Here is a 17,853-nt window from a genome sequence, read left to right on the forward strand (position 1 = left end):
ATCTGCCTTGCCTTAGATGAAGCCTTCTCCACTTGATTGGCAGTTTTCATGTCTGCATTGATGATTACTCCTAAATCTCGTTCTGCTGAAGTCCTAGTTAAAGTTTCTCCGTTCAAGAAGTACGTCCTGCATGGATTTCCGCTTCCGAGGTGCATGACCTTACATTTCTTAGCATTGAAGCCTAGCTGCCAGGTTGAGGACCAACTTTCCAATGTAAGCATAGAGCGTTAGGAATTATTAGGAAAGGAATGGAGAACAAAGCTGAAAATATTATAATGCCTTTGTATCCTTTGAATATTGTGTGCAATTTTGGTCACCTCTCAAAAAATAATTCAGAGGAGGACAATAAAAATGATAAAGAGGATAGGACAACTTCTCTATGAAGAAAGGCTAACGAGACTAGGGCTTTTCAGCTTGGAGAAGAGATGACTGAGGAGAGAAATGATAGAGGTCTATAAAACCAGGAGCGGAGTAAAACAGGCATAAATCAAAAAAAAAAACCACAAGGACTAGGGGGCACACAAAGTTATTAAGTAGTACATTTAAAACAAATTACAGAAAGATCCTCCTAGTTTTTGGCATTGGAAGAACCAACTCCATTGTTTAATTATATTTGAGGTATGGGAGGTTCGTACATTTCCTAGACAAACTCGTCTCTTTTTGAAAATTTGGAGCCCATATATTCAAAATCTTTCCTCTAGACCAGGGGTGTCAAAGTCGATCCTCGAGGGCCGCAATCCAGTCGGGTTTTCAAGATTTCCCCAATGAATATGCATGAGATCTATGTGCATGCACTGCTTTCAATGCATATTCATTGGGGAAATTCTGAAAACCCGACTGGATTGCGGCCCTCGAGGACCGACTTCGACACCTGTGCTCTAGACCAGTGGTTCCCAACCCTGTCCTGGAGGACCACCAGGCCAGTCGGGTTTTTGGGATAGCCCTAATGAATATGAATGGGGCAGATTTGCATGCCTGTCACCTCCATAATATGCAAATCTCTCTCATGCATATTCATTAGGACTATCCCAAAAACCCGAATGGCCTAGTGGTCCTCCAGGACAGAGTTGGGAACCACTGCTCTAGAGCACGAAGTATGATTCTTAATGTTTTATAATGAAGCTTTAGAAACATTCATTGCATTTCAACACCTGGTAATTTGTGTCACCTTTCATTCTGGGGGAGGGGAGGGAATAGGGGGGATGATAGTAATATGTATGGAAATACAATTGGAATGAGCTTCCGGTACAGGTGATCGAGGCCAGCAGCGTGCCAGATTTTAAGAACAGATGGGATGCTCATTTCGGATCTCTAAGAGGGGATGGGTCATCAGAGTGCGATCTCTCAAAGGGTAGCTAGGGGGGTGGGTCAATAGAGTGGGCAGACTTGATGGGCCTTGGCCCTTTTCTGCCGTCACTTTCTATGTTTCTATGTTTACTTGAATTGTATATTTGCTTAATTCACTAATTACAATGTTATAACTGAAATAAAAACAATGGGGGTGGGTGGGGAAGGGGGAAGGGGGGATGGGAATAGGAGTAATGTATAGAGGTATGAAATAGGTAATATGGAAATATATTTTGGAGGAATGATAGAAATATGTATGAAAAATTAGTATTGTGAATATAATTGTAATGAATATCTTATTGTATTATATTATTATATACTTTTTGATTCCTTCAATAAAAAGTTATAAATTAAAACAAATCAAAGAAAATACTTCTTCCCTAAGGGCCCCTTTCACAAAGCTGAATAGTGATTCCAGTGCGGAAAGTGTGACGCAGTCCTTCGATTCCTATGGGCTGTGTCACATTTGCTGCGCTGGGATTCACTACTGTGGCTTTGTAACAGGGGCCCCTATATGTGCAGTTAAGCTCTGGAATTTATTGCCAAAGAATGTGATAAAACCAGTTAGCTTAGCAGGGTTTGAAACAGGTCTAGCCTCAAACGTCCAATTTTTGCCCTGGACGTTTTCTACAATGTTCAATTATTGCAGAAAAATCATCCAAATCATAAGCCTGCCCTAGACCCACCCGAACCACACCTCCAACATGCCCCCTTGAGATTTAGACATACTGCAGACATAGAAAACCGTCTAGGAAAGGGGTTTAAAAAAAAAAAAAAAATGCGATTTGGACGTTTTGGAGAAAAAGTCCATCTGCCACTTTTTGGATATTTTTCTAGCTTGAAAGTGAGTCCCTTAATCTATGAATTCACAGATATCTCTGCTCAGTGCATTGTCTCCTTTTTTAAAGGCCACATTTTATTACAACAACTGTTGGTCAAAATCTAGCAATCAGGTTTTCATGGGCTAGTTCCAATTCTCTAGGCATCGTCATGTTCAGTTTCTGAAGGCCATTATCAAAAATTCTCCCTAGTTATTTTCACAAATATCGTAAGTAGAACCATCACACAGACCGACAAAAAAAATTTTTCTTGGTGCCTTTGGTTTTTTGAGCTGTTCCTGGGGTTATTCGGGGCGCTGATTCCGAAAATTGCATTGGATAGATCGCATCAGCTCTAGTTCCTTATAGAGAGTTGCGCGGGAATAGAAATCCCACCCATCCCCGCCTGTCCCCGCCAGGATCCTCTCCGTTCCCAACCGTCCCTGCAAGGATCCTCTCCGTCCCCACCCGTCCCCTTCAGGATCCTCTCCGTCCCCACCGTCCCCTTCAGGATCCTCTCCGTCCTCACCCATCCCCACAAGGAATTACCTCCATCCCCACCCGTCCCCATAAAAAGCAGCAATTATTTCTGACAGGATTATCAATTCCACAGTTTCTTTTGTGTTTGCGCTGCTGTTTTCCTTGTGGAATCTCTTTGGTGGAACCCTTTTTTTGTTTTCTGTTCAGGTAATTAACTTATAAACCCCCTCTTTTACTAAGGCTGATGTGTCCATTATATTATATGGATGAACCCTGCTTCCAAAGCCTTCCATCCATGTGGGAGTCCCGTTGGCTAGAGGGGAGTCCCTGTGGGAGTCCCATGGGCCAGAGGGAGGCCCCCGTGGGAGTTCCGTGGGTTAGGGGTGGATTCCCGCGGGACCTCCAGGGGTCCCGCGGGATTCCCGCGATCTCCGTTCCCATTGTGACAAATCTAGCGCTATCCCTAGCTTTGACACAGTGGTGAAGAAGGTAGGTAGTCCCCGAGGCAGGAGAGCTGGTCAGGTTGGCCCTGCAGAATATGAAAAGCTGACTTCACTTGGACTATCCCAGGAGCTAAGAAACTACAGCTCCCAGAAGGCCAGTCTCAGCACAGAAAGCTGTGACTGAGACAGGCACAGCTGTAGAGAGATTTCTCTCCCTTCCCCATCTTCAGAGCAGGGAGGGGCGAATTAGAGGGGGTTAAAACAGAGCAGCTGAGAGAGAGTCAGGGGAGGAGGAGCCGAGGAGGCTTCCGGGGGGGGGAAGCAGCCTGGAGGCAAACGGGAGAGATTCATCCACAGCCCGAGGAGGCTGGAGACTAGCAAATGGTGGACACAGAAGAGCTTACTGCTGACCCAGGGAGTGAGGAAGGAACCCCAGGGGAACCCATGGAAATCCAGGAGAGTCTGGTAGGACCGGAGGAGGTGTCCATGGACATTGATAAGCAGTAAGGGGATGTGTATTGCCTGTGTCCACAGTAGTGAAGCTACCCGTTATGCCGGTGATAGTTTAAAGGGGAGTTGTAGTTCTCCTAGGACAAGCAGGATGAGTCAGCCACATATGGGTGTTGTCCCAACACCTCCCAATTTGCGGATAAGCTCTCCAATAGCTCAGAGAGATTTTTTTTTTTTTTTTTCTCTGAGCACATACAGTGCCCGGGCCCCACTGGGCATGCCCGAGCCCTACCCATTTCCCTCTGCTTCCCCCTAATCCCCAGTCTTTAGTTTCCGCCCGTTCCCATCGGTCGGATTTTTCTACAGCTCTCCATTACAACTTTTCTACTCAACCTGAAGATGCCTGAATCATCTAAAGAAACGACTGGGATGCAGGAGGAGGATGAACACACTGGATCCTCATGAATTGTGCGCCCACTGATTGGATCCGGCGCTCGAGGTTTCCGTGTGGCTTGCATTGTGCGCACATGTCACCACGTGCACGCAAGCTAAGGAAGAGGGCACTGAGAGACTTCATGAAGAGAAGTGAGGCCCGAGAATCTCCCTCCAGCAGCCATCCTCATCAGAGCGTAGCAGCGGGGGATCCACAGTCGAATCCGGTGAGGAGCCTCCAGGACGTCCTGGCTCAGTCAACCCCCCCGACTGCAACTTGCCCGGTCGAGAAATCTCTCCCGGAAGTCCTGCATGCTGTCGCTAGCCGTCGGCCCCTGCAGGAAGCCGATAGGAGTCTCACCAGACCGAGAGATCTCTCCAGGAGTTCCTGCATGTTGCTGCTGACAGCCAGCCTCCGCAGGGCATGAAGAGAAGTGAGGCCCGAGAATCTTCCTCCAGCAGCCATCCTCATCAGAATGCAGCAGCGGGGGATCCACATGCTACAGTGGCAAGGAGCCTCCAGGATGCCCTGGCTCAGCTAATCCCCCCGCCTGCACTTGGCCCGGTAGAGAAATATCTCCCGGAGTCCCTGCATGTTGCCGCTTAGAACCAACCTCTGCAGGGCAGCCGATAGGAGTCTCGCCAGACCAAGAGATCTCTCCAGGAATCCTTGCATGTTGCCACGCAGCCATCCTCTGCAGGGCAGCCGATAGGAGTCTTGCATGCTGCTGCGTAAATCCACAGCCTCTGCAAGCAACAGATCGGGGCTTTCACCCTCCAGACGGCATGCTGCCTCTTACAGCCGGCCTCTGAAGGGAGCCGATTGGGGTTCAAAGGTAAGTCCTATCTGCTTGTTTTTGGGAAAACCTCTGATAATCTGTTGCAGCCCCGAGGGCTCTGCCCCACCCTCCTCCCAATCTGAATTTAAGGAGAAAGAATCTCCCATGCTTCTTTCCCTTGGAGGGGACCTGCAGACCTCTCCCCCCAGTAGGAGACATGCTGCCCCAGAGTTCAGCTTATAAAGGACATGCTGAAAAAAAACAAAAAAAAAACCCAACTCGATGTTTCTTTCCCTCTTGGGGTCCTGCAGAGTCTACAATTCACACCTTTCCCACCCCTCCCCCCTCCCCCTCTCAGGTTGGGAACGAGGAGTCTGCCTTTCTCAGCAGGGTGCTGATATCTTCAGAGATGCGGCATGTCAGACCATGCCTCTCCAAGGGTGGGGGTTTGAAACTCCTCAGTCTAAAAAGCTGTTTGCTCTTCATAAAACCTAGGCAGAGTGTTTTTCCAGCTAGCATGAGGGACTCTGTACTATTCATGATTTCTATAGCACTGAAAGGCATATGCAGCGCTGTACAGTTTAATATACAATAGGCAGTACAGCAGGAGAAGCCCACTCAAGAGGCATTATCACTCCTCTTTCTCTGCCTCCAGGCACAGTGGGAAACGCAGCCAGGAGCACTGGCACAGATGAAGGGGTGCATCCTGCCCCCTCTCTGCAGGCTCTCCCCCCCTCTCAAGAAGGACAGAGAAGGGTGGTGGGGTACATGGAGCCACCCAACCAGTCAAGTGGAGCAGCACATGAACCTGCGAACCACCAGGGGTGGGACCAGCAGCCACAGTTAATCCTCCTGCTGACCCACTCCTCTCTCAGCGGGCTACACTCCCCACAATGCCCCCCTTTAGAGGGAGCCACGCACAACAACATGGCGTGGTTCAGCGGCAGGCCATGCACCCAAGCAACGGAGGAACAAGCTACACACCAGCCTCCAGCCACGCCCCGAGTCACCACCCACAAAAATAAATAAATATTTACTAAAAAAAAAAAACAAAAACGAGGACTCACCCCAAGTCCCTCCAGAAACTCACAGCCTTTCTCAAGATCCACGTGGGGGGACAACAAGTACCCAAGACAGAGTACTACAAGGCCTGAACTACCAGTACCAGTACTTCACGCAGGCAGTGGCGATTCCAGTCCACAAGAACCTCCTGGACTGCAGAGACAAGATTTGGCTGACTCCCTCCTCAGGGCAACCAACATCAAGGAGACTGGGATTGAAGTACCAGATCTTTCCAGCCCAGGGATTCGACAACCCGCAGCAGCCATACATGGACATTGCGGTAGCTTAAGAGAAACAGGGCAGCACGACCCCCCCCCCTCCAACCCCCGTCAGGGAAGGACTTGAAAAACCCTGGTTTCCACGGGGAAAAAGACCTTCGAGGGCGCAATGCTGAGCGCACGAATTGTTGCGCTCCAGTTCCAGATGCGGCTTTATCAGGAGGCCAGTGAGAGGAAATAAATAAATAAAATAAAATAGAGACTCCAGCTCACAACTGAGCAAGTCCACACTGGCAGCAGTCTGTGCCCCAGCACTCGCAACAGTAACATAACTGCTACGCAAACAAGCACCGCCCGAGGGGCAGGGGCATCCAAGGGCAGCCCTCTCCCCAAGACAAAAATAGAACCTTGACCACCCTCTGGCCCAGCAGGATCAGATTGTCTGCGAAGGCTTGGCCCAGGATCACCATCGACCAGTGGCCCTCAGCATCATCAAGCAGGGATTCCGAATTCATCTCCACTCCCGCCCCCCCCAAGTGGGCGGGGCACCCTCCATCTGATGACCCAACTTTCCTGCAGCAAGGAGAGGACCTGCTTCGGCAGAATCAATAGATGTGGTGACGAACAGAGGAGTTCACCAAGGGGTTTCTACTCCAGGAACCCCCGCGTCACCATGGACAAGGACAACGCTCGTCCTTGGATCTCTGTAAGCTCAACAGTTACATACACAAGGTCCAGATGCACTCTCTGGGTACAGTCTTGGCCCTGTTACAGCCCGAGTATTGGCTAGTATCCCATGCACCCAGCCCACAGGAGGCATCGTCGCTTCTAAAGCCAAGACAGACGCCTCCAGTACAAGGTCCTGCCCCTTGGACTCTCAACGGCTCCAAGAGCGTTCACAAAGTGCGTGGCAGTGGCACATCCTCGCCTTCAAGGGGTGCGCGTCCTATCTTATCTCGACAGCTGGCAGCCCCGTTAACCACCATAACCCTCCTCCAAGAACTGGGGTTCCTCATCAACTACATGAAGCCCAACCTGATACCCACCCAGGGGATATCGTTCATCTGGGCAGTCATCGACACCACGCAGACCAAGGCCGTCCTACGGGACTACCAGATCGACGCCATGACATCCCTGGCCCAGTGCATCCCTGCCAGCAGCTCATCGTCAGCACGCTCCGGTCTTTGTTGTGCAGCACACCAGACTACTCATGTGATCCCTGAAAGGGCACCTCAGACATCACTGAGACCAGTGTACCCAACCTCTGACCACCCACCCACTGGAGCTCAGGGCCTTAGGGAATGCCCTCGAAACCTTCAAACAGGCAGGGCAGTCCTCACCCAAACAGAAAACCAGGTGGCCTCGCACTATATCAGCAAACAGGGAGGGACAGGGTCAACCTCGCTATGCAAGGAAGCTTGCCACATGTGGGAGTTCTCCAACTCCATTCAATGCACCATCCAGGCAACTTACCTCCTGTGGGAGCAGAATGACCTGGCAGAAAGACTCAGCCACCAGCTGGATCCCGATGAGTGGTGTCTCAACCCAGCGGCGATTAAGAAGATCTTCAGCACCTGGGGCACACCGAGCATCGACCTGTTTGCAACCGAACCGAACTCAAAATACTCGACCTTCTGCGCAAAGAGATCAACCCATCGCCATCTCAGCCCCGACGGTCTGTCTGTGAGTTGGAACACCCTAAGTCCTGCAGAAGATTCTTCAGGACAGAGCAACGGTGATCATGATTGCCCTGATCGGGCTCCTGCAACCATGGTTCCCGTTCTGGCAAGGGATAGCGGTTCACCCACCTCTCCCCGCTCCAGATCAGTGCAGTTCTCATTACCCCCTCCACCACGACCTGCGTTCCTTAGCCCTGACCGCATGTATGATGAGAGGATGAACCTACCACAAGACGTGGAGCACACTCTTATGGCAGCCAGAAGACCTTCAACCAGAAAACGCTATGGGTTGAAAGTGAGAAGGTTCCGCTACCAGTGCACAGACACGCAGCGAGACCCCTACAACTGCCCCATACCGGACATCCTGCAGTACATACTGAGCTTATCTCAGGGGGACCTAAAACCCACTTCCATCAAGGTCCACCTAAGTGCAATCACGGCATACCACGCTGGCCTAGACAGCAAACCAGTGTCGAGGCATCCAGTAATCACAAAATTTCATGAAGGGACTGTCCAATCTGCACCCACCGGTCAGACCACCACCGCCCGGATGGGACCTCAACTTAGTGCCGCATCATCTCACCTCGACCCCTTCAAACCTTTGGGGGAGGCAGATCCCGTATTCCTGGCTGGGAAAACCCTGATCATCGTGTCTACCGACACACTCCCTCATGAGAACAGGGTGGTACCCAGTACCCTTCCCCGATTCTTGCCGAAGGCGGCTTCAACGGGTCTCCTGGCACTCTACATCTCCCCACAGGGAGGCACACTGCCACCTCAGCAACACCTCCTGGACTGTGTGCGGGCCCTGACTATGCAGCAGATTAGACAAGCCTCAATTGTTCGTCTCCTACGACCAAAACAGACCGGGACTTCCGGCCACCAAACGCAGGCGCGCGCGCTGGATATAAGAGTGCATCCCCTTCACCTATAGAAAAGCGCAGCATCAACCGCAGGTGGGAGCCAACGCCCACCAGCGCAGAACCATAGCCAACACAACGGCACATCTGCACCACACACCAATAGGGGACATCTGCGATGCAGCCACTTGGTCCTCCATGCACACCTTCACCAAGCACAGGTTCACTCCCAGGAGGGACAGCAACCACTAGCACAGCCTTGACAAACACTGATCAAGTAGGGTGTTATAAATATCGACAAACACTGTTCAAGTAGGGTGTTATAGATATTGATTAAGTAGGTCTTCCAGCACTCCTTCTAGACTGAATGTGGAATAGGCAAGTATGAATTCTCACATGCAAGTACGATTTGTCACTGCTGACCAGTTGGTTTCTCACTGTTCATTGATTGTCATTGACCAATTTCACTGTTCTGTGAGTTAAGTAGGTCTTCCAGCAATCCTGTCTAGTCTGAAGGTGGAATAGGCAAGTATGAATTCTCATATGCAAGTACGAATTGTCACTATTGACCAGTTATGAATTGTCACCGTTGACCAGTTGGTTTTCTCACTGTTCATTCATTGTCATTGACCAGTTTTCGCCGTTCTGTGAGTTAAGTAGGTCTTCCAGCACTCCTGTCTAGTCTGAATGTGGAATAGGCAAGTATGAATTCTCATATGCAAGTACGAATTGTCACTGTTGACCAGTTAAGAATTGTCACTGTTGACCAGTTGGTTTTCTCACTGTTCATTGATTGTCATTGACCAGTTTCGCTGTTCTGTGAGTTAAGTAGGTCTTCCAGCACTCCTGTCTAGACTGAATGTGGAATAGGCAAGTATGAATTCTCACATGCAAGTACGAATTGTCACTTTGGACCAGTTGGTTTCTCACTGTTCATTGATTGTCATTGACCAGTTCACTGTTCTGTGAGTATTATTGCTCAGTTAACACAGCACTTTATCTAAAACCTTGTTTCCACAACCTTACCTGCTTTGCCTGATTACCCTGCCCGGCTCGGCCTCCACAGCCAGGCGAGGGATGCACAAAGCGCTAAGGCGCAGGTCCAGTCGGTACATCCCTCGGCTAGGGAGTCACCCATATGTGGCTGACTCATCCTGCTTGTCCTAGGAGAAAGTGTAGTTACTTACCTGTAACGTAGGTTCTCCGTGGACAGCAGGATAGTCAGCCACACAACCCACCCGCCTCCCCATACGGCCGACCCGGCCACAGCTAGGAACATCCTGGGGATTAGGGGGAAGCAGAGGGAAATGGGTAGGGCTCGGGCATGCCCAGTGGGGCCCGGGCACTGTATGTGCTCAGAGAAAAAAAAAAAAAAAAAAAAAATCTCTCTGAGCTATTGGAGAGCTTATCCGCAAATTGGGAGGTGTTGGGACAACACCCATATGTGGCTGACTATCCTGCTGTCCACGGAGAACCTACGTTACAGGTAAGTAACTACACTTTCTCTCCCTGCTGATAATGAACTGTTAATTGCTGCTTGAAAGCTTTAGTTGTAAAGCTAGCAAATGTTTTGGCATTTTTTTGTTCTCTCTGCTAGCAGCCAAGCTGAGCCGAGAGCGTTCTTCCTCACAGCTGTGCATAATTAATTACCTGAAAGGCACAGCAGGGAGCTGTGCTGAGAGCCTGCACGGACCTTGTGAATTCTGTGCTAAAGAAGAGAATACGGTTTACAGAGCTGAAGCAGCTTAGGGAAAGTTACTAAATCCAAACTACTCTGGTGAACAGGACTGTTTATAGATGTGCTAACAAAGTCCAGAGGCTGTGGAACGATAGGTTAAGATGAGACACACCCAAAAACCTGGACACTGGATTTCTTTGAAAGTTTTGCTCTGTTTGAACAGCTTGTGTTTTGCCTCATAGTTTTGAGTGCTTGTTTTGAGGTCTGCTAAACTGAAGCATTTTTCCTTTTGTTCAATGCAACCAGTGAACATAATAAAACCTTTGTTTGATTATTCTACTATACTGGATTTTGAGGTGTGAGTTTCTTTTCCCTTGCCTGTTTTTCTTTTGGTAATGTCAGGGAATCTGATATTATACCTTAGACAGACGCCTAAGAAGGCCTGAAGGGTACCCTGGTTAAAGGGTACACGTATGGACAGGAACAGTCACAGGGTTCCAGCTCGCTGCCGTGAACAGGAGCTGGGCAGGTGTGACAGCGTGCAGCCCTTTAGTTCCTTAGATATGGTTGAATTCCATTCTAATTGATTGCTCTACCAGGATGAAACAAGAGTATAAGCAGGGCAGGATTAATTCTTCAAGGGCCCCTAGGCACCAAGTACATTGGGCCCCCCCTGGCCCTGCTCCGCCCCTAACCCACCCAATGCCCCTCCCATGTCCCGCCCCCACCTCGCCCATGTCCCGGCCCCATTTATCTGTTTTCTTCTTTACTTCTTTATTTACACTTGTATTTCCCTTTTTTTAAAAAAATTCAAAACAAAGATTAGTATGCCAGTGCACAGCTTTTCTTCTCTGCAACCCCCAAACATCTCTGAACAAATCCTCCTTCCTTCCCTTCCCACCTACTTATCCAGGAATTTAACTCTGAACCCCTTCATGCATATATGAAAGTGTTAAAATATTTGTAAAGCAGTAATACTATCTGAAATATAAGTCTATGTTAATAACCAAGTTTACAACGCCTCTCAACTGACTCACTCTACATCAACCAACTGCAACCCATATGTATGTATAAACAACCAAATCTGTAACTCCTCTAGTACGTTCCACTCCATGTATGTTAACTTGCAACAAAACAAGGCAAGCAGTCCACCAAAGAATCCAACATGAAACAAAAGAAGATTGGCAGAAAAATAAGGAGATTCAAATCGGGTTAATTCAAGGTGCTCCCAAGAACCATGCCTAATGCATTTCGCCAAACAAGGCTAGTCAACGCTAACAAAAAAACCATGTCTTTCATACAAACAGGTCACAGAAAACACCTTCACCTAGTATGGAATATGTGATCACAAACTAACCTCTCCCCCCCCCCTTTTACAAAACTGTAGTATGGTTTTTAGCCACGGCCCATGCTAAAAAAAATGCTCTACATTTTTGTAAAAGGGGGGATAAAATAGACAATTAAGTAATTAAGTTAGGCGCCTAAATCGACTAGGTGCACGGATTAAAGGGTCTAATTTTAGGTGGCTTTTATAGAATCTGGGCCTCTGTACAGTCAACAGCACATAACTGCCGCTGACGATCAGGCCCGTTGAGTATTTGTACTGAGCCCTGCAATTCTGTGCAAGCCTGGAGAATTCCTGACCAATTGAATCACATTTTGATGATACACAGGGCAGGATTAATCAATAGGCCAAGTAGGCACGTGCCTAGGGCCCGAAATGGTCAGGGGGGCCCGATGAAGGAGGGCATCAACATTGTTTTTTCCAAATGGCGATGGGCCCCTCCAGCATCAATCGGCAATGCCCCCCCCCCCCCCCCCCCATCGTCGGAAAGTAAGATAAGCAAGCAACGTGGGTAAGAAAGGCAACGGGAGCTGTAATTGTGCAAGCGGTGCTACTTGCCCAAAGCTTCCCTTTGGCGCAGCTTCCTGTTTCCGCCTGGGCACATGGTGGGGTGGGGCAGGGCAGGGGGCCCAGTGTTAATCCTGCCCTGATGATATAAGCTTGTTTTTTTCTATCTTGAAAGCTGCTTTTTGTTCTGACCTGTGGAAGGTGACGTTCCCAGTGATACTTGGTTGGCTCATGCAATCCTGACTCACTTCTGGGAGTTCCCCATGCTTTCTGAAGTAGGTTTTAGCTCCCGTGGCGATGATAGCCACACCATCCCGAACCTTCTGCCTTAAAGTCAACTTCCAACTGTCTGTTACCACACTAATTAGGCCAACCGGGAAGGTGGTAGCAGGGTCCTCCCTGTTCCCAATGGTGAGGCTGGGTACTATCCAGATATAACCAGGTCCAATCAAACCGGCCTCTTCTGCCACCATGAAGAGATACTCTGCCTCCTCCCTGGAACAGTAGACAATCATCACCTGGGCATCAATTTGCCGCAACAGCCGCTGGATTTTGGAGTTACTTCCACCCTGGGTCATCTCAAAGGTCAAGGTCGTTTGCATCTCCCAGCCAAAGTAGCTTGCATCGGTAAACGAACGGATAACATCCAGGAAGATACCATAGCCAGGGTATAAGCTGGTGATAACGGCAAAGGCGTTCCAGTCGTACTCCTCTAGAACCTTGAAGATGACTTGAATCTGCTGCTCAATAGAAGCTCCCAGTTGCAGGAAAGCAGATCCAGGTTCCTGAGGAACAAACAGAAAAATAATGCAAGTTAAAGCCAGTTATATGAGTGAGAATAGATAGGGGGTTGCCATTCAGCCCGAAGTGGTAAACAGCTTGTAAGCCACTCATAGCCATTGGTTGAGTTAACCACAGATTTTCAATGATGGGGCATATTTGGCCAATGGCATTGAATATCTTGGTATGCATGGCAACTCGGAAGTTGACTAGGGACTGACTGATATTGAAACTGGTGCCCAGTTAGGACAGCCTTTCAGCTGTCCTAACTCTATCCACTAACTTAACCAATTAGCTGACTAAATATCAATGCTAATCGGTTAAGTGCCAACTTCACCTACATTCCACCCCTGGACCCCCCCAATCTAGGCAGTTAGGGCCTGATTCTCAAAATGGTGTCCTGCTTGTAGGCAGCGGTAGACATCCTACCACCATCTAACAGACCAATCAATGTAGGCATCTGACTCATGCCTAAAGTTTCAAGTTTATTTATAGCTTGATATACCGACCATCACAGGTATCCAGCCGGTTGACAATGTTAAGAATTTAAAATAGTAAAAAAATAAAATAAAATAAAATACACATAAAAATGGGGGAGACTGAGACCAGGACAAGGACAAAATTAAGACAAGTTGGATACGAGAGGCGCAGGGGGGAGAAGGGAGATTTTAATTACATTGAGAAAATAAAAATAAAAGGAAGGGAAGAGGGGGAGGTTAAAACAGGAGGAAAAAAGGGGGTGTCGCTTCCTAAAAGCGGTTCTCTATTTATTAGTTTTTATTTTCCCTTGATCAGAAGTAGTTATGCATGCGTACAGATGCCTAAGGCTGGTGTAGGGGATCTGACTCAAGAGCTTCAAGGTAGAGAATGACACGGGGAAAAAATCTGTCCCCGTCACCGCCCCGTCACCGGCCCACCATCCTCTGCACCGCCCCGTCACTGCCGATCCCTTCACCGCCCCGTCACCGTCACCGCCATCCCTTTCACCGCCCCGTCACCGCCACTGCCATCCCATTCACCGCCCCGTCACCGTCCCCGCTGCATCCATATAAGCCTTTTTCCTTTCACTCCCTCCTTCCAATTTGAGCCGGGAACACTAGCGATCGCACGGTCCCCGCGGCCACTACCTGCCTGCCCGGTCGATCCTGGTGTTTGGCCGGCTCTCTCCCTTCTCCTCACCTTGGTTTGTGGGTTTTCTTTTTCGGCAACCTGCGCGCTTTCCCAGGGAGCCGCACACGCGCGGCTGCTCAGTGTTCGATCTTCTGCTCTGCTGCAACTTCCTGTTTCCGGTTGCGTCAGAGCAGAAGATCGAGGCTGAGCAGCGGCGGGTGTGCGCGGCTCTCTGGTAGCGTGCGGGTCGCCGAGGAGGAGGATCTGCGGACTGGGGTGAGGAGAGGGGAGAGAGCTGGCTGGACACTGGAATCGACTGGGCGGGCGGGTGTGAGCTGCGGGGACCGCGCGATCCTTCATGCCTCACTGCGGGGGACAAGACCATTCACCGCCCCGCGGGCGGTGAATGGCCTTGTCCCCGTCGCCGCAGCGACTGCTAGTTTTCTTCCCCGTTTTCGGCGGGTGACCCGCGGCTAAAATGCGGTGGCCGCGGGTAAACCGCCACCGTGTCATTCTCTACTTCAAGGTAAAATAACACTATTCGCCGATGACGCCAAACTATGTAATATAGTAAGTGAATGCAGTTTACAGAATTATATGGCGCAGGACCTGCTTACATTGGAAAGTTGGTCCTCAACCTGGCAGCTAGGCTTCAATGCTAAGAAATGTAAGGTCATGCACCTCGGAAGCGGAAATCCATGCAGGACGTACTTCTTGAACGGAGAAACTTTAACTAGGACTTCAGCAGAACGAGATTTAGGAGTAATCATCAGTGCAGACATGAAAACTGCCAATCAAGTGGAGAAGGCTTCATCTAAGGCAAGGCAGATATTGGGTTGTATCAATAGAAGTTTCGTCAGCCGAAAGCCTGAAGTCATAATGCCGTTGTACAGGGCCATGGTGAGACCTCATCTGGAGTACTGTGTGCAATTCTGGAGGCCACATTACAGTAAAGATGTGCGCAGAATTGAATCGGTTCAACGGACGGCCACCAGGATGATCTCGGGGCTCAAGGGTCTCTCGTACGAAGAGAGACTGAACAAATTGCAGCTCTACACTCTTGAGGAACGTAGGGAGAGGGGAGACATGATTGAAACATTTAAGTACCTCACGGGACGTGTCGAAGTGGAAGATGATATTTTCTTTCTTAAGGGACCCTCGGCCACAAGAGGGCACCCGCTCAAACTCAGGGGCGGAAAATTTCATGGCGACACCAGAAAGTATTTCTTCACAGAGAGAGTGGTTGATCATTGGAACAAGCTTCCAGTGCAGGTGATCAAGGCAGACAGCGTGCCAGACTTTAAGAATAAATGGGATACCCATGTGGGATCCCTACGAGGGTCAATATAAGGAAATTGGGTCATTAGGGCATAGACAGGGGGTGGGTAAGCAGAGTGGGCAGACTTGATGGGCTGTAGCCCTTTTCTGCCGTCATCTTCTATGTTTCTATGTTTCTATGAAGTGGCCTTAGCATCTGTCCTTATCCACTTTCTCTATGCCCTTTAGGATTTTGAAGGTTTCTATCATGCCCCCTCTAAGTCTCCTCTTTTCCAGGCTTTGCTGAAATCTAAGTAAATTACATGTCTATGTGATATGTGGTAATCGCAGGGAAACAAAATTTTATGTATGTGATATGGAAACCGCATAGTTATATGTGGTATAGAAATTTTTAAATAAATAAATACAATGAACGAAGTAGAGTTAAAATCAGTAAACTGAAACTTAAAAATAGGACTACCATGAAACAATTTCAAAGATATACTTATTAATAGCACTGAAATTCAAATAAGAGAGCTATAATACATACTAAAAGGGAGACATAATACTCATATGAATCATCTAATAAGCACAAATTAGAACATTCATATAACATAGATATGACGCTGACGCTTTTCTGTAATACAGCTTATCCTATATCTTATAAGTCCAACGCAGATATTAGATGGGGACAAGATAGGCGGTACAGGGTGCTTTGGGATAAACAGAGTTATGCTAAAGCCTAGTTTTCAGAAAGATCCATTGCTTCCTGGGAATCATTAAATTGTGAGGATCAGGAAGACAGTTTGTCTAATTTATCGGTGTATTTTCCGAATCTCCACCTGCCTGCAATCAACCTCTCTTTTCCGAAGACCCTCTGGGATCTCTCTTCCTTCCCCCCCTCCCTCCTAACCATCTGTTCCTCTTGTTAACCGACATAACTCCAACTAATTCCACCTTAAATGAATTACATCGTTACATTTCTGGAAGGTCACAGTCAGGCACGCCGATTGCCACTGCAAATTGCTCAGTTTCCCTCTGCACTCCTCTGAGAAACGCAGTTTTATTCCCCGACAAAATCAAGTGCTAAATAACACGCTGCTTTTCAGAACATGAGAAACTAAATAAAGGGCCACCAGGCATGCAGAAGCCGACACGGCGCTTGATTCTTCCAAACACTGACTCCCAGAGAACCAAAGGAGATGGAGGCGGGTGTCCATGGGGGGGGGTGACAACTGGAAAAGCACAGTCAGCGCACATTAATAATAGGGAATCAAGGCTGTTGCTACAGTTTCCATGGGGGCCATTAGCATGGCTGTAGATAGATGCGCATTGAGCAGAGACAGATCTGTGAAATCAATTATACCAGCTGCTGACCTGGCTATCAAATGGGGAGAGGCAGTGGCGTAGTAAGGTGGGGGCGGTCCGCCCTGGGCGCAATGTTGGTGGGGGCTTCAGCACCCCTCCCTCTCTCCACCCCGCCTCTTCCCATTTCTCTGCTCTTCGCATGCGTCCCTCACCCCATACTTCTAGTTCAGTGGTTCCCAAACCCTATCCTGGGGGACCCCCAGCCAGTCGGGTTTTCAAGATATCCCTAATGAATATGCATGAGAGAGATTTGCATATAATGGAAGAGACAGGTATGCAAATCTCTCTCATGCATATTCATTAGGGATATCTTGAAAACCCGACTGGCAGGGGATCCCCCAAGACAGGGTTTGGGAGCCACTGCTCTAGTTGAAAGTTGTTTGGGGTGGTCGACAAGGTGCTCTTCGCGACCCCGTCGGCTCTCCTGCTGACGTGACTTCCGGGTGCCGCTCATAGGAAGTGATGTCAGAGGGAGAGCTGACGGGGTCGCGAGGAGCACGCTGTTGATCGCTGCGAGCAACAACTTCAACTAGAGGGAAGGGGGAAGGGAAGGGGGACGTGCATGGCAGGGGGGAGGGGGGCGGAGATGAGGGTGGGGGAGGGGTGCCACCACCCCGAGCGCCTCTCACCCTTGCTGCACCACTGGGGAGTGTGGCGCAGTGGTTAAAGTTACAGCCTCAGCACCCTGAGGTTGTGGGTTCAAACCCATACTGCTCCTTGTGACCCTGGGCAAGTCACTTAACCCCTCCATTACCCCAGATACATTAGATAGACTGTGAGCCCAGCAGGACAGACAGGGAAAATGCTTGAGTACCTGAATAAATTCATGTAAACCGTTCTGAGCTCTCCCGGGAAGAGAACAGTATAGAAAACGGAATAAATTAATGAATTAAACTTGTCAGAAATCTATCGACCCACAAGATGTTTGAGATCTGAGGGAGGGATGTTGCTCATCAGTTTAAAAGAAAATGGGATTCGTTATGTTAAATCTAGAATATCTATTTTCTCACTTGCCGGTAAGAATCTCTGGAATTCAATTCCAGGTATAAATGAGATTATGCAAAGATCGTGTGTCTTTCAAGAAATTGTTAAAAACACCATTATTTGTGGACTCCTTTCTCTAACCCTGTGGTGGTGGTTTATTTTGGATTTAGAGCAGGGGTGTCAAAGTCCCTCCTCGAGGGCCGCAATCCAGTCGGGTTTTCAGGATTTCCCCAACGAATATGCATGAGATCTATTA

General features: G+C 48.9%; 1 protein-coding gene across 1 annotated transcript in view; it reads right to left on the reverse strand.

Annotated features, from left to right (window-relative positions):
• Positions 1-17,853, reverse strand: part of GRIN2C (glutamate ionotropic receptor NMDA type subunit 2C) — an 81,972-nt gene that overhangs the window by 48,871 nt on the left and 15,248 nt on the right. The window contains exon 3 of the mRNA XM_033960984.1: positions 12,291-12,883. Coding sequence (XP_033816875.1) covers positions 12,291-12,883 — 593 coding nt within the window. The remainder of the gene's footprint in view (positions 1-12,290; positions 12,884-17,853) is intronic.

This window comes from Geotrypetes seraphini, chromosome 10, assembly GCF_902459505.1.
Source record: "Geotrypetes seraphini chromosome 10, aGeoSer1.1, whole genome shotgun sequence".
Lineage (NCBI taxonomy): Eukaryota > Metazoa > Chordata > Amphibia > Gymnophiona > Dermophiidae > Geotrypetes > Geotrypetes seraphini.